The sequence below is a fragment of the Fistularia commersonii genome, chromosome 30 (assembly GCF_037954325.1).
Source record: "Fistularia commersonii isolate RoL2024-O1a breed Wild chromosome 30, RoL_Fcom_v1.0, whole genome shotgun sequence".
Lineage (NCBI taxonomy): Eukaryota > Metazoa > Chordata > Actinopteri > Syngnathiformes > Fistulariidae > Fistularia > Fistularia commersonii.
The window spans coordinates 937,559-955,520 of NC_141313.1; the positions used below are offsets into that span (position 1 = coordinate 937,559).

The window sequence follows — 17,962 nt, forward strand, 5'->3', positions numbered from 1 at the left end:
CATCCAACGTGAGGCCTTCAGATTTTGGGCAGAAGCCGGAGAACATGAAGGACACACACATGAGAACACACACATGACTCAAAGATGTTGTTATTGCTGCTTCTCATTGCTGATTGGCTGTGAGCTTGAACTGGGCGTCACACACACACACACACACACACACACCTCCTGCAGATGTGTGTGTGTCAAACCTCCTTGCCGCTCCACCTCTCCTCCAGGGTTGTTTGTGTGTTCAGCCGTGTGTCACGCCACCGCCGCCGTTGGTCGTCTTCATGGTATCTCTCAGAAACCAAACAAGATTGTGTGCACCTGCAGCGCCGTGCACACGGTGACGTAACAGAGAAGAAGAGAAGATGTTCTGCTGACTGGAAGGTCCGATGGAGGTCCAGATGAAGGTCTCCGGCCCTTCCCTGGCCGCGCAGGTGGCGCGAGGCGTCCGACCTTCTGACAGCTGAGGTTGAGAACCAGCTGCGGGTCCAGATGGTACGACCCGGTCCAGGTGTGACCCCCCCCCCCATCTCCGGTTATCAGGACCCAGCGACCGCACGTGGTTATCAGGACCGGCTATCGCGGCGAGGAGCGGAGGTTCGCTCTCCGCCACGCTTGTTTGGGCGGAGCGGCGTGGATACGGACGGGGAATCCACCCAAACATGGCTGCTCAGCGGCGGCGACGGCCTTTTCCATAATATTCAATACCGAAGCGCAGCTGCTCGTTTATCAGCAAAACAAACGCCGTCATACGGAGTGTTTACAAACACGCCGTGTAAAGAACTGATTTCGCTGTAACCGTGGCAACGCCGGCCAAGCCCGGAACCAGGCGGCGGCGTGCGACGGCGGCGTCCGCCGGCATCCTGTTTTTTGGCGGAGCTGGCACTCTTTTCCATTTGCCGCAAACAGGAAGTGACTCAAAAACAAGGAGAGCGCAGGGGCGGGCTGGCTCTGACATCCCATAATTTGTCTTATGATAATCATAATTGCCCTAATATGGACTTTTAAAAGAGTATAATTTGTATTTTATTTTATTTTTTATCACCCTCCAGCCATTGTAAGCCTCTTATCCTACTCAGGGTCCCAGGGGATGCTGGAGCCTATAAATATTATATTACATTTTATTTTATTTTATTTTATTTCATTGTGTTATTCATATTATATTATATCATATTATATTTTATTTTATTTTATTTATTTTTTTATTTTAATTTATCTTATTTTATTTTATTTTATTTTATTTTATTTTATTTTATTATGTTACATTACATTACATTACATTATATTTATTTTATTTTGTTATATTATATATATCATATATATTATATTATATTATATTATATTATATTATATTATATTAAATTAAATTATATTTTATATTATTTTACTTTGTATTATTATATTATATTATATTATATCATATTATATTATATTATATGATACTTTATTTTATTTTATTTTATTTTACTTTGTTATATTATATTATACTATATTACATCATATTTTATTTTATTTTATTTTACTTTACTTTGTTTTATTACATCATATTATATCATATTATATTATATTATATTATATTTTTACTTTATTTTATTTTATTTTATCTTATTTTATTTTATTATGTTACATTACGTTACATTTTATTTTATTTTATTTTATTTTATTTTATTTTATTTTATATTATCTTATTTTATCTGCAAGTTCCTCCCACAGTCCAAACACTAGGAGTTCCTTGGAGGCCTCACGTTGTCCAGACGTGTTAATGAGAGGCTAAATCACATCAATATTTGAAGTTTCAAGAAAACAATCACACACACACACACACACACACACACACACACACACACACACACACACACACACACACACACACACGTACTGCGATGAGGAAGTGTTTGCTGATCAAACTCCTTGGAGAAGGCTGACAGGTACCGTCAGATATGCAGAGCAGGAAGAAACCTGTTGATCATTGAAGGCTTCCTTACTCATTAAACTTCTCCGCTCCCTCCCATCACAGCAGGGGTTCCTCCTCCTCCTCTGACCTCCAGAAATGGATTCCAAGCCGATGACCGGTATCCGACCGATCGGAGCAGGAAGACGGAGATGGAGGCGATGGAGATGATTGGAGGTGTTTGAGGAGAACCTCTGAAGAGACCGGCCGCCTTCGAGTCGACCCGGACGGGCGGGTTCTTCAGGACAGAGGGGTCAGGAACATGGAGTTCATCCTGGAGGAAGTCGTCCTTCAGAATCGGACGTTCTTCCTACGTTCAGGTCAGGAGTGACCCCTGGTGTCTGGGAGAAAGAGGAGCCACGTTGCAGAAGATGACCTCCGGACCATCAGCTATCTTCGTCCCCATCTGAGCCGACATTCATCCAGATATCTGACCTGATTAGGTTGCCGTGGAGACGCCCCGGCGACCCGCCTCGAGGAAACATCTGGGCTCGGCTCCCGGCGAGCCGGGGAACCCGCGGAGAACCTCAGACCTGCTTGAGGTTCTCCATTAGAGAGGAATGCGTGCAGAGGAACGCCGCCAGGCCTTGGAGGAGCGGCGTGGGAGGAGATCAACAAGCTGCAACATCACCGCCCTGACACTCCTGAACCTGCAGCGGCCGAGGCGGCGGAGACCCCCGGCCACCAGGGGGCGCCGCGAGGAGCTATCTCGCTACCTTCACTGTGACCCTTCTCAGGTTAGGACCTCCACCGCACTGCAGGAGGTCCCTGGTTGGAGTCTCCATGTTCTCCCAGGGTTCTCCAGGTTCCTCCTCTAGCCCAAACACATGCAGGAGCTCCACCGGAGACCCTGAGTTGTCCAGACGTGTGAATGAGAAGGGGAATCGTCGTTCGGTACGACTCCGCTCACGAATCGGAGTCCCAGATCAAATTTTGAATCGACTTGCAGACGAACCTCGGTGCACGAACACACAAACGTTGCAGCATTGAAGCGTCGTAGCCTAGCGGCAGTCGCGCGCTACGCCGCGTTGCTTACATGGTTCATCGTTGTTCTCCACTGCTATAAGACTTTTTTGAGCCTTTTTTCAGCTAGCTAGCACAAAGGTGCGACAGAGATGGCTGATGTTGGCTAAAGGGGCGACTACGTTAGCAAAGAGTCTCGGAAAAAGTAGAAAAGTGACTGTTAGCTTGGATTAAAGAAGGACAGCTAGCTGGAGATAGTGTTAGCGAGGGGCTAGCCGACATGCGAGAAGGCTTTACTTTTGCAGATTTAGCAACGTGCCGGAAAGAAGAGAAAGGTTTGGTATCTTCAAGGTATCTTCAGTGCCAGTTTGGGGGCTGGAGAATGTCTGTATGACTCTATATGAGGCTCTGCGATTGGTCCGGGGTGAACGCCGCCTCTCGTCCAATGACAGCTGCGATAGGCTGACGACCAAGTGTGATAGATAGCGAATGAATGTATGTTTCCCAAAAGTCTTGTTTCCAGGAGATGCTCGGGTCGTCTCCGTTCACCCCTCCATCACCACCACCGTCCGGAGAACAACATCTTTGTCTTCTGTCACTTGTCAAACCGGCAGGAACCGGTTCTCCGCTTCTCCGGAGTCGGACGCTTGATGGTCAGTGAACCTGAAAGGAGCGTCGCCTCCTGAAAGGCCGGAGGAAAAGGAGGTTCGTGGACAAAAGGCTGAGAGGATGGAGTGAACAAGAGAAGACAAACACTGTTCTGGGAAGCTCTGAGGCTGCACGGGGTGGAGGAACAATCCAGAAGATCCGCAGGAGGCCTCGGGGCAGGAACCCGTCTCCTGATGCCGGATTCACAAACGGACCACACTGACATTTGGATGAAGACCTGTGAGCGGTCGTGAAGCTAGCACAGTTAGCTTAGCATAATGTCTGGAGGAGGCTGGTCTGAGATGGTCGGTCCGGTGGCAAAGCTTCTCCTGGCATTGAGATGTTGATTCCACGGTCTGATGAGAAGACCTGATCCTCCCGCACCATCTGCAGAGCTAGCAGCTAGCTCCCGACGAGCAGCTAACTCCTAGCTCCAAATGGATCCTTCGACAACGTCCTCGCTTCATGTCGGTCTGAGTTGTCGTCCTCAACTCCAGGACTCAACCTGCAATAGTCGGGAATCGGACTCGCGACCAGGAACCTGAGACCCGGCTCCTCGCCGGATGACGAGGAACCCGCCCAGGTCCTTATCGGCGTCCTCCTTCCAGAACATCAACATACCTGCTGGAGAGCAGGAAACATCTGCCGGTCTCCGATTGCACCTGCTGGGGGTCTGTTTACCTTCTGAAGGTCCGTTTACACGCCGCGGATCTGCTCACCTGAGAAGTTCTGTCTACCTGCTGGGGGTCCATCCCCCCTCCATCCTGGTCCTTCACAGGTCCAGGTCTGCTGCACCATCTCTCACAGACCCAGCGACTCAGGAGACACCTGGGACCACCATCTTCTGTAATGAAACCAGAGGGATGGAGAACCACGAGACCTGGGGTTCTTCTGGATGGTCTGATCTTCTGATCTGGTCTGGCGTTCGGCCATCATTTCTGCTAAAAGCCGGGAGGTCCAGAATTTAGAGTCCCTCAGACGGACCGCCGGCGGACGTGGCGTGCGGCGTTCGGCGAGGTCATTGGAGCGACTCCTCCGCATCTCACGCTCGGAGTTAAGAGCTTCCTCCTGGAGGTCCTCAGGAGGGTTCTCCTGGTCGATATAAGGTTTGGCCCGCGGAGCCGGCGACATGACTGATACTCGCGTGCAACGCCGCCGCCGCCGCCGCCGCCGCCGCCGCCGCCGCCCCCAGGAGAGGTTACAGTTACAGTCGGGTTCTTGAAGGCACCTGCCGGGGATTTGGAGACATTCCTGAGGTTCGTGCTCTCCACGACCCCCCAGGTCACGCCGGCATTCCTGAGGGGCTGCAGGGAGGAACCTTCTCCTTTTGTTCTCGCATTCCTCCGACACATGGAGCGCATTTGGCCGGCGGACGGCCCGTGGCTCCGCCCCCGGCTCCGCCCCCTCGCCGACCCAGGAGAGCTCGCCGTGGAACCAGAGCCGATCGGGCGGATCGGCGTCTCACGGCAGATGATCGTCCTTTTCAGGACGATCGGCGACGCGTGAAGGACCTACACGGTGTTTCACCTGCACACGCTCTCCAGGAACGCCGCGGAGATGTGCGTGGACCAATCACAGCGCGGCGTGGAGAGACCGCTCACCCTCTCATCATTCACACGCCATCAGTCAGAGGTCTTCAAACGGTCGCTCGTTCATTCACGCAAACATCTACACCTCATAGACGCACAAAACGTGTGTGTGTGTGTGTGTGTGTGTGTGTGTGTTATAACACAGTAATAAGCTGATGGCTGAAACACAAAACATCCACACAATATGGAGACGCACAAACGTTCACCTTCTCATTCACACACACATTCTGCTCATCAGGAATCAAACATGTTTCCATTGGGTTTCTTCCTGAGCTAATGAGTGAACACACACACACACTCACACACACACACACACACACACACACACACGTAGTGGAGACGCCTTGGATTCCAGAGGCTTTGCAGACGCGCTCGCCGGTGTTTGTTTAGGGTTGAAAGATCTGCTCGTAGCTGCAGGAGCAGAGAGGCCCCACCTGGAAGTCCTTCTGCGGGGGGTCAAAGGTCAAAGCCATCGGGCCTGAGTGACAAAGTCTGCGAGAAGAAAAGCCACCGGCTGGAATGAGAGGAGCCTCCTGGAGGAACAAAGGGGAGCGTGGCCTTCTCGGATGGAGCTTTTAGCACACACACACACACACACACACACTGAGGAGGTGGTGCATCTCCAGCAGAAGCTGGATGTTCTCCGTCCAGTTGGGCTCCTCTCGTCGGAGACGGCGCTCTCATTGTTCTCCGACCATCATGCGCCCGATTGTGTCCCTCAACAATGGGACGCCTTAAAGGGCCGGCGTATCGGGGGCCGCATCTTTCCTGACATTATTCACGATGGCAGCCACAGGAAGGCGGGAGCCGATGCCAGCTAACACACACACACACACACACACACTCACACACACACATACACTCACACACACACACACGATGTGGGGTTCTTCGCCGTTTGTGCTGATAACACCCTTTTTTTTTCCCAGAAACCGCGCTCTCTTTCTCAAAATAGAAAACACCGCTGTTGCAAAACATGGCGGATAAGGAAGGGGGCGGAGCCTGCGAGGACAGCGCCGTCAGGAGAACTTCGGCCCAGATCCAGAAGAGACCCGGGTCCGACCAAGGCCGGCCGTGTTGTGTCTGCGCGGCTCACAACATCCACGCCGCTACGCCGCTTCTTGTCTCTGCTTATCACGGCGTGCCAGACATTCCCGTTCACCGCGTGCACGGCTGGGCGGCGTGCGTGTGCAAGCTGCGACCTGAGCGAGCGGCGGCGGCGGCGGCGGCAGCGGCCTCTGAGTCCGCCCGCTCAGAATTCCAAACAACTCACCGCGTCCACGAGCCAGAACAGGGGACGGCTTCCTGTTTTGTTCTCGGACGCCGTTTGAAAGGAGAGACTCCCACACACACACACACACACACACACACACACACACATTGCCGTGGGAGAACGTTGACAGCTCTGCTGAAAGCCCTCCATGTCTTCTCTAAGTGGTTTTCCATCTACTGGTTTCTCCATCGCAGGAATTGAACCTTCATCCTTCATCAGACCTCGGCGGCGGCGGCGGCGGCAGCGGCGCTAGCCGTTCCATAGCGACTAGCGTGGCTTCCTGTTTTTCACGGCACACCTTCCAGAGGCTGAGTGGTGGTGAAACATTGATGGAAGAATGCGTGGCTGAAGGTCCACCAAGGAGATGCCTTGATCACACACACACACACACACACACACACACACACACACACAAACACACACTCACACACACAAGTTATTACCTGCTCGCTAATCAGAGGAACAATGGGAAAAGAAAAACAACTTGACCTGTGTGTGTGTGTGTGTGTGTGTGTGTGCATGTGTGTATGTGCGTGCATGCATGTGTGTATGTGTGTGTGTGTGTGTGTGTGTGTGTGTGTGTGTGTGTGTGTGTGTGTTAAATGCGGTGGTCATATTTCGCTGATGTTGTGCTTCATGCAGAACTGTATGTGACAATAAAAGCATTTCCTTTTTCTTCATAATAGAGAACTAAGGAGACCTGAAGGTTCTGCTGATCCGGTTCTGGTCCAGACGTCCAAATAAGGCACCTCCATCTGGCTGGTGGACCCGGGAGAAGGTCCAGAGGCACGTCGACCCCCCGGAGCTGCAGGGTCTCCGGGGGGTTTGCTGCTCCCTGGTTCCAGTCGAAGAACCGAGTGACATTTTCAGAAGGTTCTTTGTTGTAAATAAACAGGAGGCTTGGAGGAGGAAGCAGGAGGTCTTCTACTGCAGCAGATGATTGTTCTGAGAGTCAAAACAACACGCGCCTGGGCTGCGGTGGAACCACGCTGTAATAACAAACAGTCCTCCACTTCTTCTGCCCTGGTCCTCAGGCTGGACGTCGGAGGAGGTCTGCAACCTGACAAACAGGAACCGGCGTGGAGGCTCCTGCAGCGCTGGAGATAAGACCTCCACGGGATGAGGGCTGGAGGTCCACCTCCACAAGCAGACATGGAGGTTGGTAGATCAGAACCAGCAGAGGAGAACCTCCAGGTTCTCTCCTCAGACCCCTTCTGGTTTTCAGCCATCAGCTTATTACTGTGTTATAACACACACACACACACACACACACACACACACACACACACACACACACACACACACACACACAGACACACACACACATGGGGTCATGTGACAGGTCCAGACCTCCTGGCAACCTTCTCCTCAGCCTCCAGACAAACCGGAACTCCTCCTGCAGCTCCGTGTCCCTGATGCTATGCTGCTAAGCTAACGGCCTCCTGGCTGGAGGAAGGAGCATCTTGTTGGTCACCATGGTAACCATGAACATCGTGCTCCAGTGGTGGTGTTTCTGTGGAGATGGAGAACATGGAGCTTCTAGAGTTGGAACAGGAGCTCCAGCCCTCGCTGGTCTCTGACAGCTGGTTCTTCTGGTCCAACCCGAACCCTCTGCTCCTGCTCTCTGGTTGGTGGAGGTGCTGGAGATCTGCAGGTCCTTCTCAATACCTTCACTCATTCATCTGCCACCAGCTTCCCAATCACACACACACACACACACACACACAGCCAGATTGGACCCGTCTGGTCCTGCAGAAGATCACGGGTATCGATGCGTTCGGGGCTCGTCTAAAGTCGGACTGACAGCCACCAACATTCCACGCAGGCCGGCCTGCAGTTAGAAGATCACAACATACTTCAGTGACGTTTGAAAGTGTGTGTGTGTGTGTGTGTGTGTGTGTGTGAGGGTGGGGGTGCGTCTGGTCTGGAATCTGCTGCCGTCGGCGTCCCCCCCCCCCCCTTATTTTCCCTGTTAGCGCTAACTGCTAACGTCTGTGGCTAATTGCTGGAGTTGCGTGGAGGTCGACGTAGAAGAAGTGAGATGTTCCCTCAGACGTCGAGCTCCACCTGGACGAGCGCTGCTGTTTGTGTGTGTTTACACGCAGAGAACGCCCCCGCCCGAAGGATGGCTTCTGGTTGCCGTGGCAACTGACGCACCCCAAAAAGCGTGGAACCCCCTGGAGCGTGACCAGATCCAATCACGAATACCTTCAGGGCCATTAGCCATTAGCGGTTAGCGTCGCGCTATGACATCAAACAAGCTAAACAAGTCGCTGCATGATGTCACGGGGGGTCACAAGCTATTAAATAACAACAAAGCATTCAAAACACATTCCTCAAATCTAAATAATGGCGGCGTGTTTTTCCAAGTTTCTGTGAAACCCGATGCCAATCTGACTTCCTGCGCCCGGCTGCAGCGCCGCGCCAGGCAGGAAGTGGAGTCAAATGCCTCGAAACCGCCGCCGCCGCCGCCGCTCGCGAGCCCTTCAAGGGTCGCCCTCCCGAACCGTGCCAGCGCCGTGTTTGTCGGTCGCCACGGCGACAGCAGGGCCCGATTGAACTGCCTGCGCAGGAAGTGCGGCGAGGACAACAGGAAGTGGCGCGGCTCCGCCGCCGAGCGTCGAAGAATTCTAGGAAGTTATTGTACTTTGTGGAATGGGCTCAGGAATGCAAGATGTCTGCCGGCTGTTTTCGCCGCTCGCCGTCGCACGCTGGCGCCGCCGGCCTTTGAAGACGCCGCCGCCATGTTTGACCCGAGCGTGACGACGACCACGGCGAGGAGGACCTTAGAGTCCCTCAGGTCGGGATCAGGATCGGATCCGGGTCCAGGATTGGATATTTAGATCCGGGATCGGATCCGGATCAAGGTCCCCGTTTAAGGTCCAGATTCAGGATCGAGGATCCGAGTCCATGAGTATAAATCCAGATCCAGGATCAGATATTTTCACCAGGATCCAGATCAAGGATGAAATTCCAATTCAGGATTGGAAATTTGGATCCAGGATCTGATCCAGATCAAGGTGTAAGGATCCAGGTCCAGGATTAAAGTCCAGATCCAGGATCAGATATTTTGATCCAGGATCCAGATCAAGGATGAAATTCCAATTCAGGATTGGAAATTTGGATCCAGGATCTGATCCAGATCAAGGTGTAAGGATCCAGGTCCAGGATTAAAGTCCAGATCCAGGATCAGATATTTTGATCCAGGATCCAGATCAAGGATGAAATTCCAATTCAGGATTGGAAATTTGGATCCAGGATCTGATCCAGATCAAGGTGTAAGGATCCAGGTCCAGGATTAAAGTCCAGATCCAGGATCAGATATTTTGATCCAGGATCCAGATCAAGGATGAAATTCCAATTCAGGATTGAAAATTTGGATCCAGGATCTGATCCAGATCAAGGTTTAAGGATCCAGGTCCAGGATTAAAGTCCAGATCCAGGATCAGATATTTTGATCCAGGATCCAGATCAAGGATGACAGTCTAATTCAGGATTGGAAATTTGGATCCAGGATCAGATCCGGATCAAGGTCCCGGTTTAAGGTCCAGATTCAGGATCAAGGATCCGAGTCCATGATTATAAATCCAGAGCCACAATGACCAATCCAGAATCTGATCCGGGGCCAGAATTGAATCAGATCGGATCCAGATCCTGGTTTAAGGATCCGGGTCCCAAGTTAAGGTCCAGATCAAGGATGCAAGGATTCAAGTACATGATTATAAATCCAGATCCAGGATTAGATATTTTGATCCAGGATCCAGATCAAGGATGAAATTCCAATTCAGGATTGGAAATTTGGATCCAGGATCTGATCCGGATCAAGGTTTAAGGATCCAGGTCCAGGATTAAAGTCCAGATCCAGGATCAGATATTTTGATCCAGGATCCAGATCAAGGATGACAGTCTAATTCAGGATTGGAAATTTGGATCCAGGATTAGTTCCGGATTAAGGTCCCGGTTTAAGGTCCAGATTCAGGATCAAGGATCCGAGTCCATGATTATAAATCCAGATCCAGGATCAGATATTTTGATCCAGGATCCAGATCAAGGATGAAATTCCAATTCAGGATTGGAAATTTGGATCCAGATTCTGATCCAGATCAAGGTTTAAGGATCCAGGTCCAGGATTAAAGTCCAGATCCAGGATCAGATATTTTGATCCAGGATCCAGATCAAGGATGAAATTCCAATTCAGGATTGGAAATTTGGATCCAGATTCTGATCCAGATCAAGGTTTAAGGATCCAGGTCCAGGATTAAAGTCCAGATCCAGGATCAGATATTTTGATCCAGGATCCAGATCAAGGATGACAGTCTAATTCAGGATTGGAAATTTGGATCCAGGATCGGTTCCGGATTAAGGTCCCGGTTTGAGGTCCAGATTCAGGATCAAGGATCCGAGTCCATGATTATAAATCCAGAGCCACAATGACCAATCCAGAATCTGATCCGGGGCCAGAATTGAATCGGATCGGATCCAGATCCTGGTTTAAGGATCCCTGTCCGAAGTTAAGGTCCAGATCAAGGATGAAGGATTCAAGTACATGATTATAAATCCAGATCCAGGATCAGATATTTTGATCCAGGATCCAGATCAAGGATGAAAGTCTAATTCAGGATTGGATATTTGGATCCAGGATCTGATCCAGATCAAGGTTTAAGGATCCAGGTCCAGAATTAAAGTCCAGATCCAGGATCAGAGATTCAAATCCAGGAACCCAGATCCAGATCCAGAACCTGATCCAGGGGCACGATTAGATTCAGATCAAGGATTAGATATTTAAATCTAGAATCTAATCTGGATCAAGGTTTAAGTATCCAAGTATCCAGGTCGATTAAAGATTCAAATCCAAGATTATAGACCCGGATCCACAATGATAGGTCCAGGATCTGATCAAGGTCCAGGATCTGATCAAGGTCCAGGATTGGATCCAGATCCAGGATCAGAGATCTAAATCCAGGATCTGATCTCAGTCCAAGACCAGAGATCCAGATCATGTAAACAGACAGGGTGAAGGTGCTTCAGGTCAGGTGACCTGGGAGGTGAAGGTGTGGAAGAAAATGCATTTACACACACACACACACACACACACACACACACACACACACAACACACACACACACACACACACACACACACACACACACACACACACACACACACACACACACACACACACACTCTCTAATCCCCCCTCCGGCCCGATGCATCACTTCTTCTCACTTTTCCTGCAGACAGATCTTGTGTCCCGCCGGCGTCGGCGCTCTGATAGGCTCCGCCCCCTCGGAGGCCCCGCCCCCTCCGGAGGCCCCGTCGTGACAGGCCCTCTCCCTGACGCGTGGACGGAGCCGCCCTCCCGGGGGGGTCGGAGGTCAAAGGTCACGGGTTAACACCGCCGGCTGCCATCCGACAACAAACAGCGGCTTCTTCTGAAGCCCTCAAACCCCAGGATCATGTTCTAGATGTTTGTCCTCCTCCTCCTCCACCTGCTCCCTGGGCGAGCTGGAGAAGAGCCCGCGGGGCGAGGAGGTCGATCCCGGCGCTGAGAGCTACGCCCGGCCTGTGGAGCCACGCTGGAGGTGGAGGCTCAGAACCTTCACCCCCAGGAGGTGGTCTTCAATGGAGAGGTGAAGAGCTTGGACCTCCTCCTCCAGAGACCGCCGGTCCAAACATCACCTCCGGCCCGTCGGATGGTGGACCTCGTTTCTGCTCAGGTGAAGATATCTGCAGGGACCTGGTCCTCCAAGGTTCCAGGAGGTGGTTGGAGCTCCATCACGTCTGTCAATCAAATCCTCCTCCCGCGGTGATAACCTTTGACCTACCCCCCCCCCCCCCCCCCCCCCCCCACACACACACACACACTGATCTCCACTTTGACAGGCATCTTCTACGAGAAGATCCACCTGGAGTGTAACTACTGTGTTAAACATTTTTGGGAGAGCTTCTCTGGATCGGAGAAGATCCAGAAGGTCATGTCTGGGTTCCGGGTCAGGTCCTTGAAGAAGAAGTGAGAACATCAGCCTCTGCTTCTCCTGACTGATGAGTCTCAATTCATCACGTTGCATCAAACCTGACCTGAGAGAACTTTGATCTGGGAAGATCTGATCCATCAGAGGAGCAGCATGTTGTCGATGCAGGTCTGAGGACCTTCAGCTCCACCAGCAGGAGGCTGCTGCCCCCTGCTGGTGGAGAGGAGGACCTCACACCTTCAGAGCCAGATGTTTTGAAACGTCATCGAACGTCTCCTTCGTCCACCGGACCTTCAGACCCGTAGGGTTGAAGAACGAGGTGTTCTCGAGGAACGGGTGAAGCTGCAGACCAGATGTAGTCACGGGAGGGTTGGTGCCATCTAGTGGTCAAGATGGGAAATGCAGCCACTTCATTCTGAAGGTCTCAGCAGGTCCGACCGACAGGAGATGCCTGCAGGAGCCAGGATGACCTCCACGGACACCTGAGGCTCGGGCGTCTGGATCCAGCTGGTTCTGACCTGAAGGAACCCAGAACTTCAAACACAGTGGACATCAAGACGCTGAGACCCCGACCTGGAGAAACAACATGGAGGGCCGGACCTGGAGATCTGACCTGGACACCTGGAGACCGGATCTGAAGACTCAACTTGGAGAACTTGACCCGGAGATCTGACCCGGTGGACCTGACCTGGAGACCGTGACCCGGAGCTGCTGACCCGGAGACCATGAAATAGAGACCAGGACCTGGAGAGCTTGACCTGATCTGCTGGACCTGACCTGGAAACCACAACCTGTGGTCCTCCTTGCTTTGTGGTTGCTGGGAACCTTCATCTCATCTCATCTCTCCATCAGAACCCTTCCATCGTTCCACCACCTGTTCTTCTCCATGAAGGTCCAATCAGATCCGTCCGTGAGGAAACATCTTCAAGGACCAAAACAAACCTGGACAGGAGGTGCTTCCTGCTTCCACTAGATGGCAGCGTTGTCTCACACACCACTCTGCACATCCAGGACATACACACACACACACACACACACACACACACACACACACACACAGTGAGTGTGAATAAGAGGCGCTTTGCAGAAATGCAACATTAATTCTGATCTGGACATGAAGGTGCCCTGGACTGGCTTTCAGCAGGCTGGCTAGTTACTGGAGGGGCAGACTAGTTACTGGAGTGGAGAGACTAGTTACTGGAGGGGCAGGCTAGTTACTGGAGGGGAGAGACTAGTTACTGGAGGGGTAGGGTAGCCACTGGAGGGGCAGACTAGTTACTGGAGGGGCAGGCTAATTACTGGAGGGGCAGACTAGTTACTGGAGGGGCAGGTTAGTTACTGGAGGGGAGAGGCTAGTTACTGGAGGGGTAGGGTAGCCACTGGAGGGGAGAGGCTATTCACTGGAGGGGCAAGCTTGCCACTGGAGGGGCAAGCTAGCCACTGGAGGGGAGAGGCTAGTTACTGGAGGGGCAGACTAGTTACTGGAGGGGCAGGCTAGTTACTGGAGGGGAGAGGCTAGTTACTGGAGGGGCAGGCTAGTTACTGGAGGGGCAGCTTAATCGTTGGAGGGGGCAGCTAATTATTAGAAGGGGCAAGCTAATCACCCCTGCCACCCTGAGCAGATGATGGATGGATCATTCATTCATCCATCCATCCACTCATCCACTCATCCATCCATTCATTCATTCATTCATTCATCCAGAAACTGGAAACAAACTTGAATGAAAAGCTCCTGTTTGAAAACAGTTCCAAATTCATTCATTCATCAACTCATTAATTTGTCCATTCGCCCAGTCTTTTCATTCATTCATTCATTCATCCACTCATCCATTCATTCATTCCTTCATTCATCCACTCATCCATTCATCATCCATTCGTTCATCCATTCATTCATCCATCCATTCATTCATTCATTCATTATTCATCCAGAAACTGGAAACAAACTTGAATGAAAAGCTTGTTTGAAAACAGTTCCAAATTCATTCATTCATTTTTTTCATTCACCAAATCTATTCATTCATTCATGAATTAACTTGTTTTTTCATTCATCCACTCATTGAATCATTTATTCATTCATTCATTCATTCATGATGAACTCCAGGGTTTGAATCATCAAACCAGCTGTTAGTGTGTGTGAGTGTGTGTGTGTGAGTGTGTGTGTGTGTGTGTGTGTGTGTGTGTGTGTGTGTGTGTGTGTGTGTGACAGTCTCTCCATGGTGGTCCATGAATGGTGTTGAGTTGCTGGAGGAGATGTGGAGAACATGAGGACCTTCCTGAAACATCTCCAGAGCTCTTCAGGAGCCCTGGGATTCTTCCAGGATTCATCTGGTTCTTCACTTTGAGCAGGAGATCAGATCTTCTCTGTCGACACACTTCCTCCATGAGGAGAGAGGAGACCTCCTCACCGTCTTCTCCTCCTCCCCCAGGAGTCTGACCTTATCTCCTGGACATTCCTCCTCCTTATCTCCTCGTCCCACCATCTCCTGTTTGCCGGGAGCTTCTCCGCTTCCTCCCTGGAGACGTCTGTGCTCCACCTCGGCCTTCAGGAGCTTCGTGGTCACTGAAACATCTGAGGCAGCTTCTAGGACCTGGAGGTCCTTGAAAGATCTCCTTTGGTCCTGGAGGTTCCGGAGAGATCCGGTCTGGGCCGTGGACTTTCTAGAGACGGAGATCCTGGAGATCTGCCCTGGATAGCGGAGACGAGGTCTCCTCTGGTTCCACTGCGGTGCAGACCAGAACCCCAGAACCCCACGGTGGTGGAGGCCACCATGGCTTTATCTGGTGCTCACCGACCCTCCAGGGTGGGTCTGATCCTAAACCTGGTCCCCCGGTTCCTTGCATCTCCAGGGGGAACCAGGTGGTCTCTGTGGACTTGGTCTGCTCGTCCTGCAGAAGATCAAACTCCAGCTGGAGACTCGACGCCGCGCCGCGGGCCGGTCCGAAGGGGGCTGCGCCTCTGCGCATGCGTGCGGCCGAGAGCCGGGGGGAGGGGGCGTGGCTCCGCGGAGCCTCCCTCTCATTGGTCGAGCCGCTCCTCCCGGCGTGCCGATTGGCCGCGACGCTCCGCCCCGCCGCCCCGCAGAGAGCGCGGCTCCGCGGCGGGGCTTCAGAGCGCGGAGCTCCGCGGAGCGGACCGGAGGCGGAGCGGGAGATGGAGCAGCGCGTCCGGTACCGGGAGGCGGAGGAGCCGCGGAGGAGCCGCTGAGGAGGAACACCTCCCGGAGCTTCGCCGCCGCGCCTGCGCAGAACGGAGCGCACAGGTGAGCGATCGGCGTCCTCCCGCACGCCGGAGGCGGCGGTTCCGGTTCCTCCCGGTGACCCTCGCTGTGCGTTCCAGGTGAGCTTCCCCGCAGAAGAGCCGGGCTCCAGGAGCCATGGGCGCGGTGCTGTCGCTGTCGCCCGGCCCGGGCCACCGCCAAGCCGGTTACTATGACAACCGGCCCGGTTCGCTGGGCCACCGGCCGAGCCTGGGGGGTCCGGGGGTCCGGGGCCCCCGCCGGGGCCAGCCGCTGCTGCTGCCGGCGCTCACCTGGAAGCGTCTGGTGGCCTCCACCAAGAAGAAGGGCCAGTCCAGGAAGGGCGACCCTCTGAACAACAACAGCATCCACCTCTACCAGAAGGACCTGCTGCTGCTCAACCGCGAGAACGTCAGGAAGTCCTTGTCCTGCGCCAACCTGAGCAGCTACGAGGCGCCGGCCGGTCCGCCCGCCGTCCCGGGCTACCCCAAGCCGCGGCCGCCTTCCTCGGCCAGGAGGTTGCCGCCGTCCGGCTCGTCGCCGCGCCGCGTGGTGGTCCAGGCGTCCACCGGCGAGCTCCTGCGCTGCCTCGGGGGCTTCCTGTGCGGCCGTTGCCCCCGGTTACGGCGGCTGACCCCGGCCGAGCCGGCCCTGTGGCTGCGGGCCGTGGACCGCTCGCTGCTGCTGCAGGGCTGGCAGGACCAGGCCTTCGTCACGCCGGCCAACGTGGTCTTCGTGTACATGCTGTGCCGCGACGCGGTGGACGGCGAGCGCGTGGCGTCCGAGCAGGAGCTGCAGGCCACGCTGCTCACCTGCCTCTACCTGTCCTACTCCTACATGGGCAACGAGATCTCCTACCCGCTGAAGCCCTTCCTGGTGGAGGCGGGCCGGGAGGCCTTCTGGGACCGCTGCCTCGCCATCATCGACGCCACCAGCGCCAACATGCTGCGCATCAACGCCGACCCGCACTTCTTCACGCAGGTGTTCGCCGAGCTGAAGAATGAGGGCGGCGGCGGCGGCGGCGCCCTGCGGGACCTGGACCGCTGAGGTCCAGGACCTTCTCAACCCTGGAGAGGAACCGTCTGCCCAACCCCGTCCCTGACATGAACACCGAAAAGATCGAGGAGAACCTGCATGGGCAACGTGCTGGGAGGGGGCGGGGCCAAACAGACGCTGTTTTGCAGAAGCGCATGTGTGTGTGTGTCTGTGTGTGTGTGTGTGTGTGCAGTCCAGGCCGTCAGCTGTTCCTTTGTTCCCGGGGATTAATTCGATTAACAGATTACCCCCCCGCCCCCCCACAGTGGCTAATCCAGACCTGGATTGTAAACACACACACACACACACAAACACATTCACACACACACCGTGTTGAGGAATCTCAAAGATGGAGGCTCGATGACAGTGAACAGTGTGTGTGTGTGTGTGTGTGTGTGTGTGTGTGTGTGTGTGTGCGCCCCCCCACATGCACCCCCTGTTGTTATCGAGCCGCCATCTTTGTTTACGATTCCTCCACAGGGTCGGAGGGGGTCAAAGGTCGAGCTCCTCAGCCAATCAGAGGTTAGACGGCGTGTACGGGCGTTCGGGAGCTTGGCGTCCTGATCGGAGCAGACCTGGCGTCTCCGTTGGAGATACCCAGGACTTCTTCTTGACCCCCCCCGGAAAACCCCGTGAGCTTCTGGTAATCCAATCAGGAGTCACGATCCGTCGGATGAAAGGATGCTGAACGTGACTCCGCCTCCTCGCCGGCTTCCCGGCAGCCATTTTAGCTTCACTGTGTCAGTCAGTGCTGCCCCCCCGCCGCCTCACAAGGGCACTTGTGTGTGTGTGTCCTCCCCCCCGCTCGTCTCCACACACACTCAGCTGTTGTTGCCTGCCTGTGCTTGTTTGTGTCTTGGACTGAACGTCGGGAACATCTGCTCCCCGACGCTCTGCAGGACCTCGCCCACGTTCCAGGAAGTATCCGGTACCGGGTCTGCTCACGTGCACGAGCCTCTGCGGCGTACGTGGACTCGCTTTGACTTTGAACATCACGGAGAAGGTCCGGGACCAGGTCTCCTCCGTGTTTCCGTGGCGATCGTCGGAGAACTCTTGGAGGACAAATCCGCCATGAACGTCTTCACCCGCTTCTCTCCTCAGACGGACAATGATAAAGATGATGATGATGATGATGTTTACTATGTGGACTATTTAATAAAGCCTTGAGCTCAACTCAACCTTTGCTGTGGGTCAATCACACACACACACACACACACACACACACACACACACACGCACACACACGCACACACTGATGACCTACTGAAGATTGATGAGGAACATTAACTATCTCCAGCAAAGATGAT

General features: G+C 53.3%; 1 protein-coding gene across 1 annotated transcript; it reads left to right on the top strand.

Moving 5' to 3' along the window:
- Positions 1-15,492: 15,492 nt before the first annotated feature.
- On the top strand, positions 15,493-17,833 carry LOC147215977 (cyclin-dependent kinase 5 activator 1). The gene is made up of 2 exons (XM_086177793.1): positions 15,493-15,644; positions 15,722-17,833. Exon 2 carries the CDS (start codon positions 15,759-15,761, stop codon positions 16,665-16,667), a length of 909 nt encoding a protein of 302 aa, XP_086033919.1. The 5' UTR covers positions 15,493-15,644; positions 15,722-15,758; the 3' UTR covers positions 16,668-17,833.
- Positions 17,834-17,962: the final 129 nt, after the last annotated feature.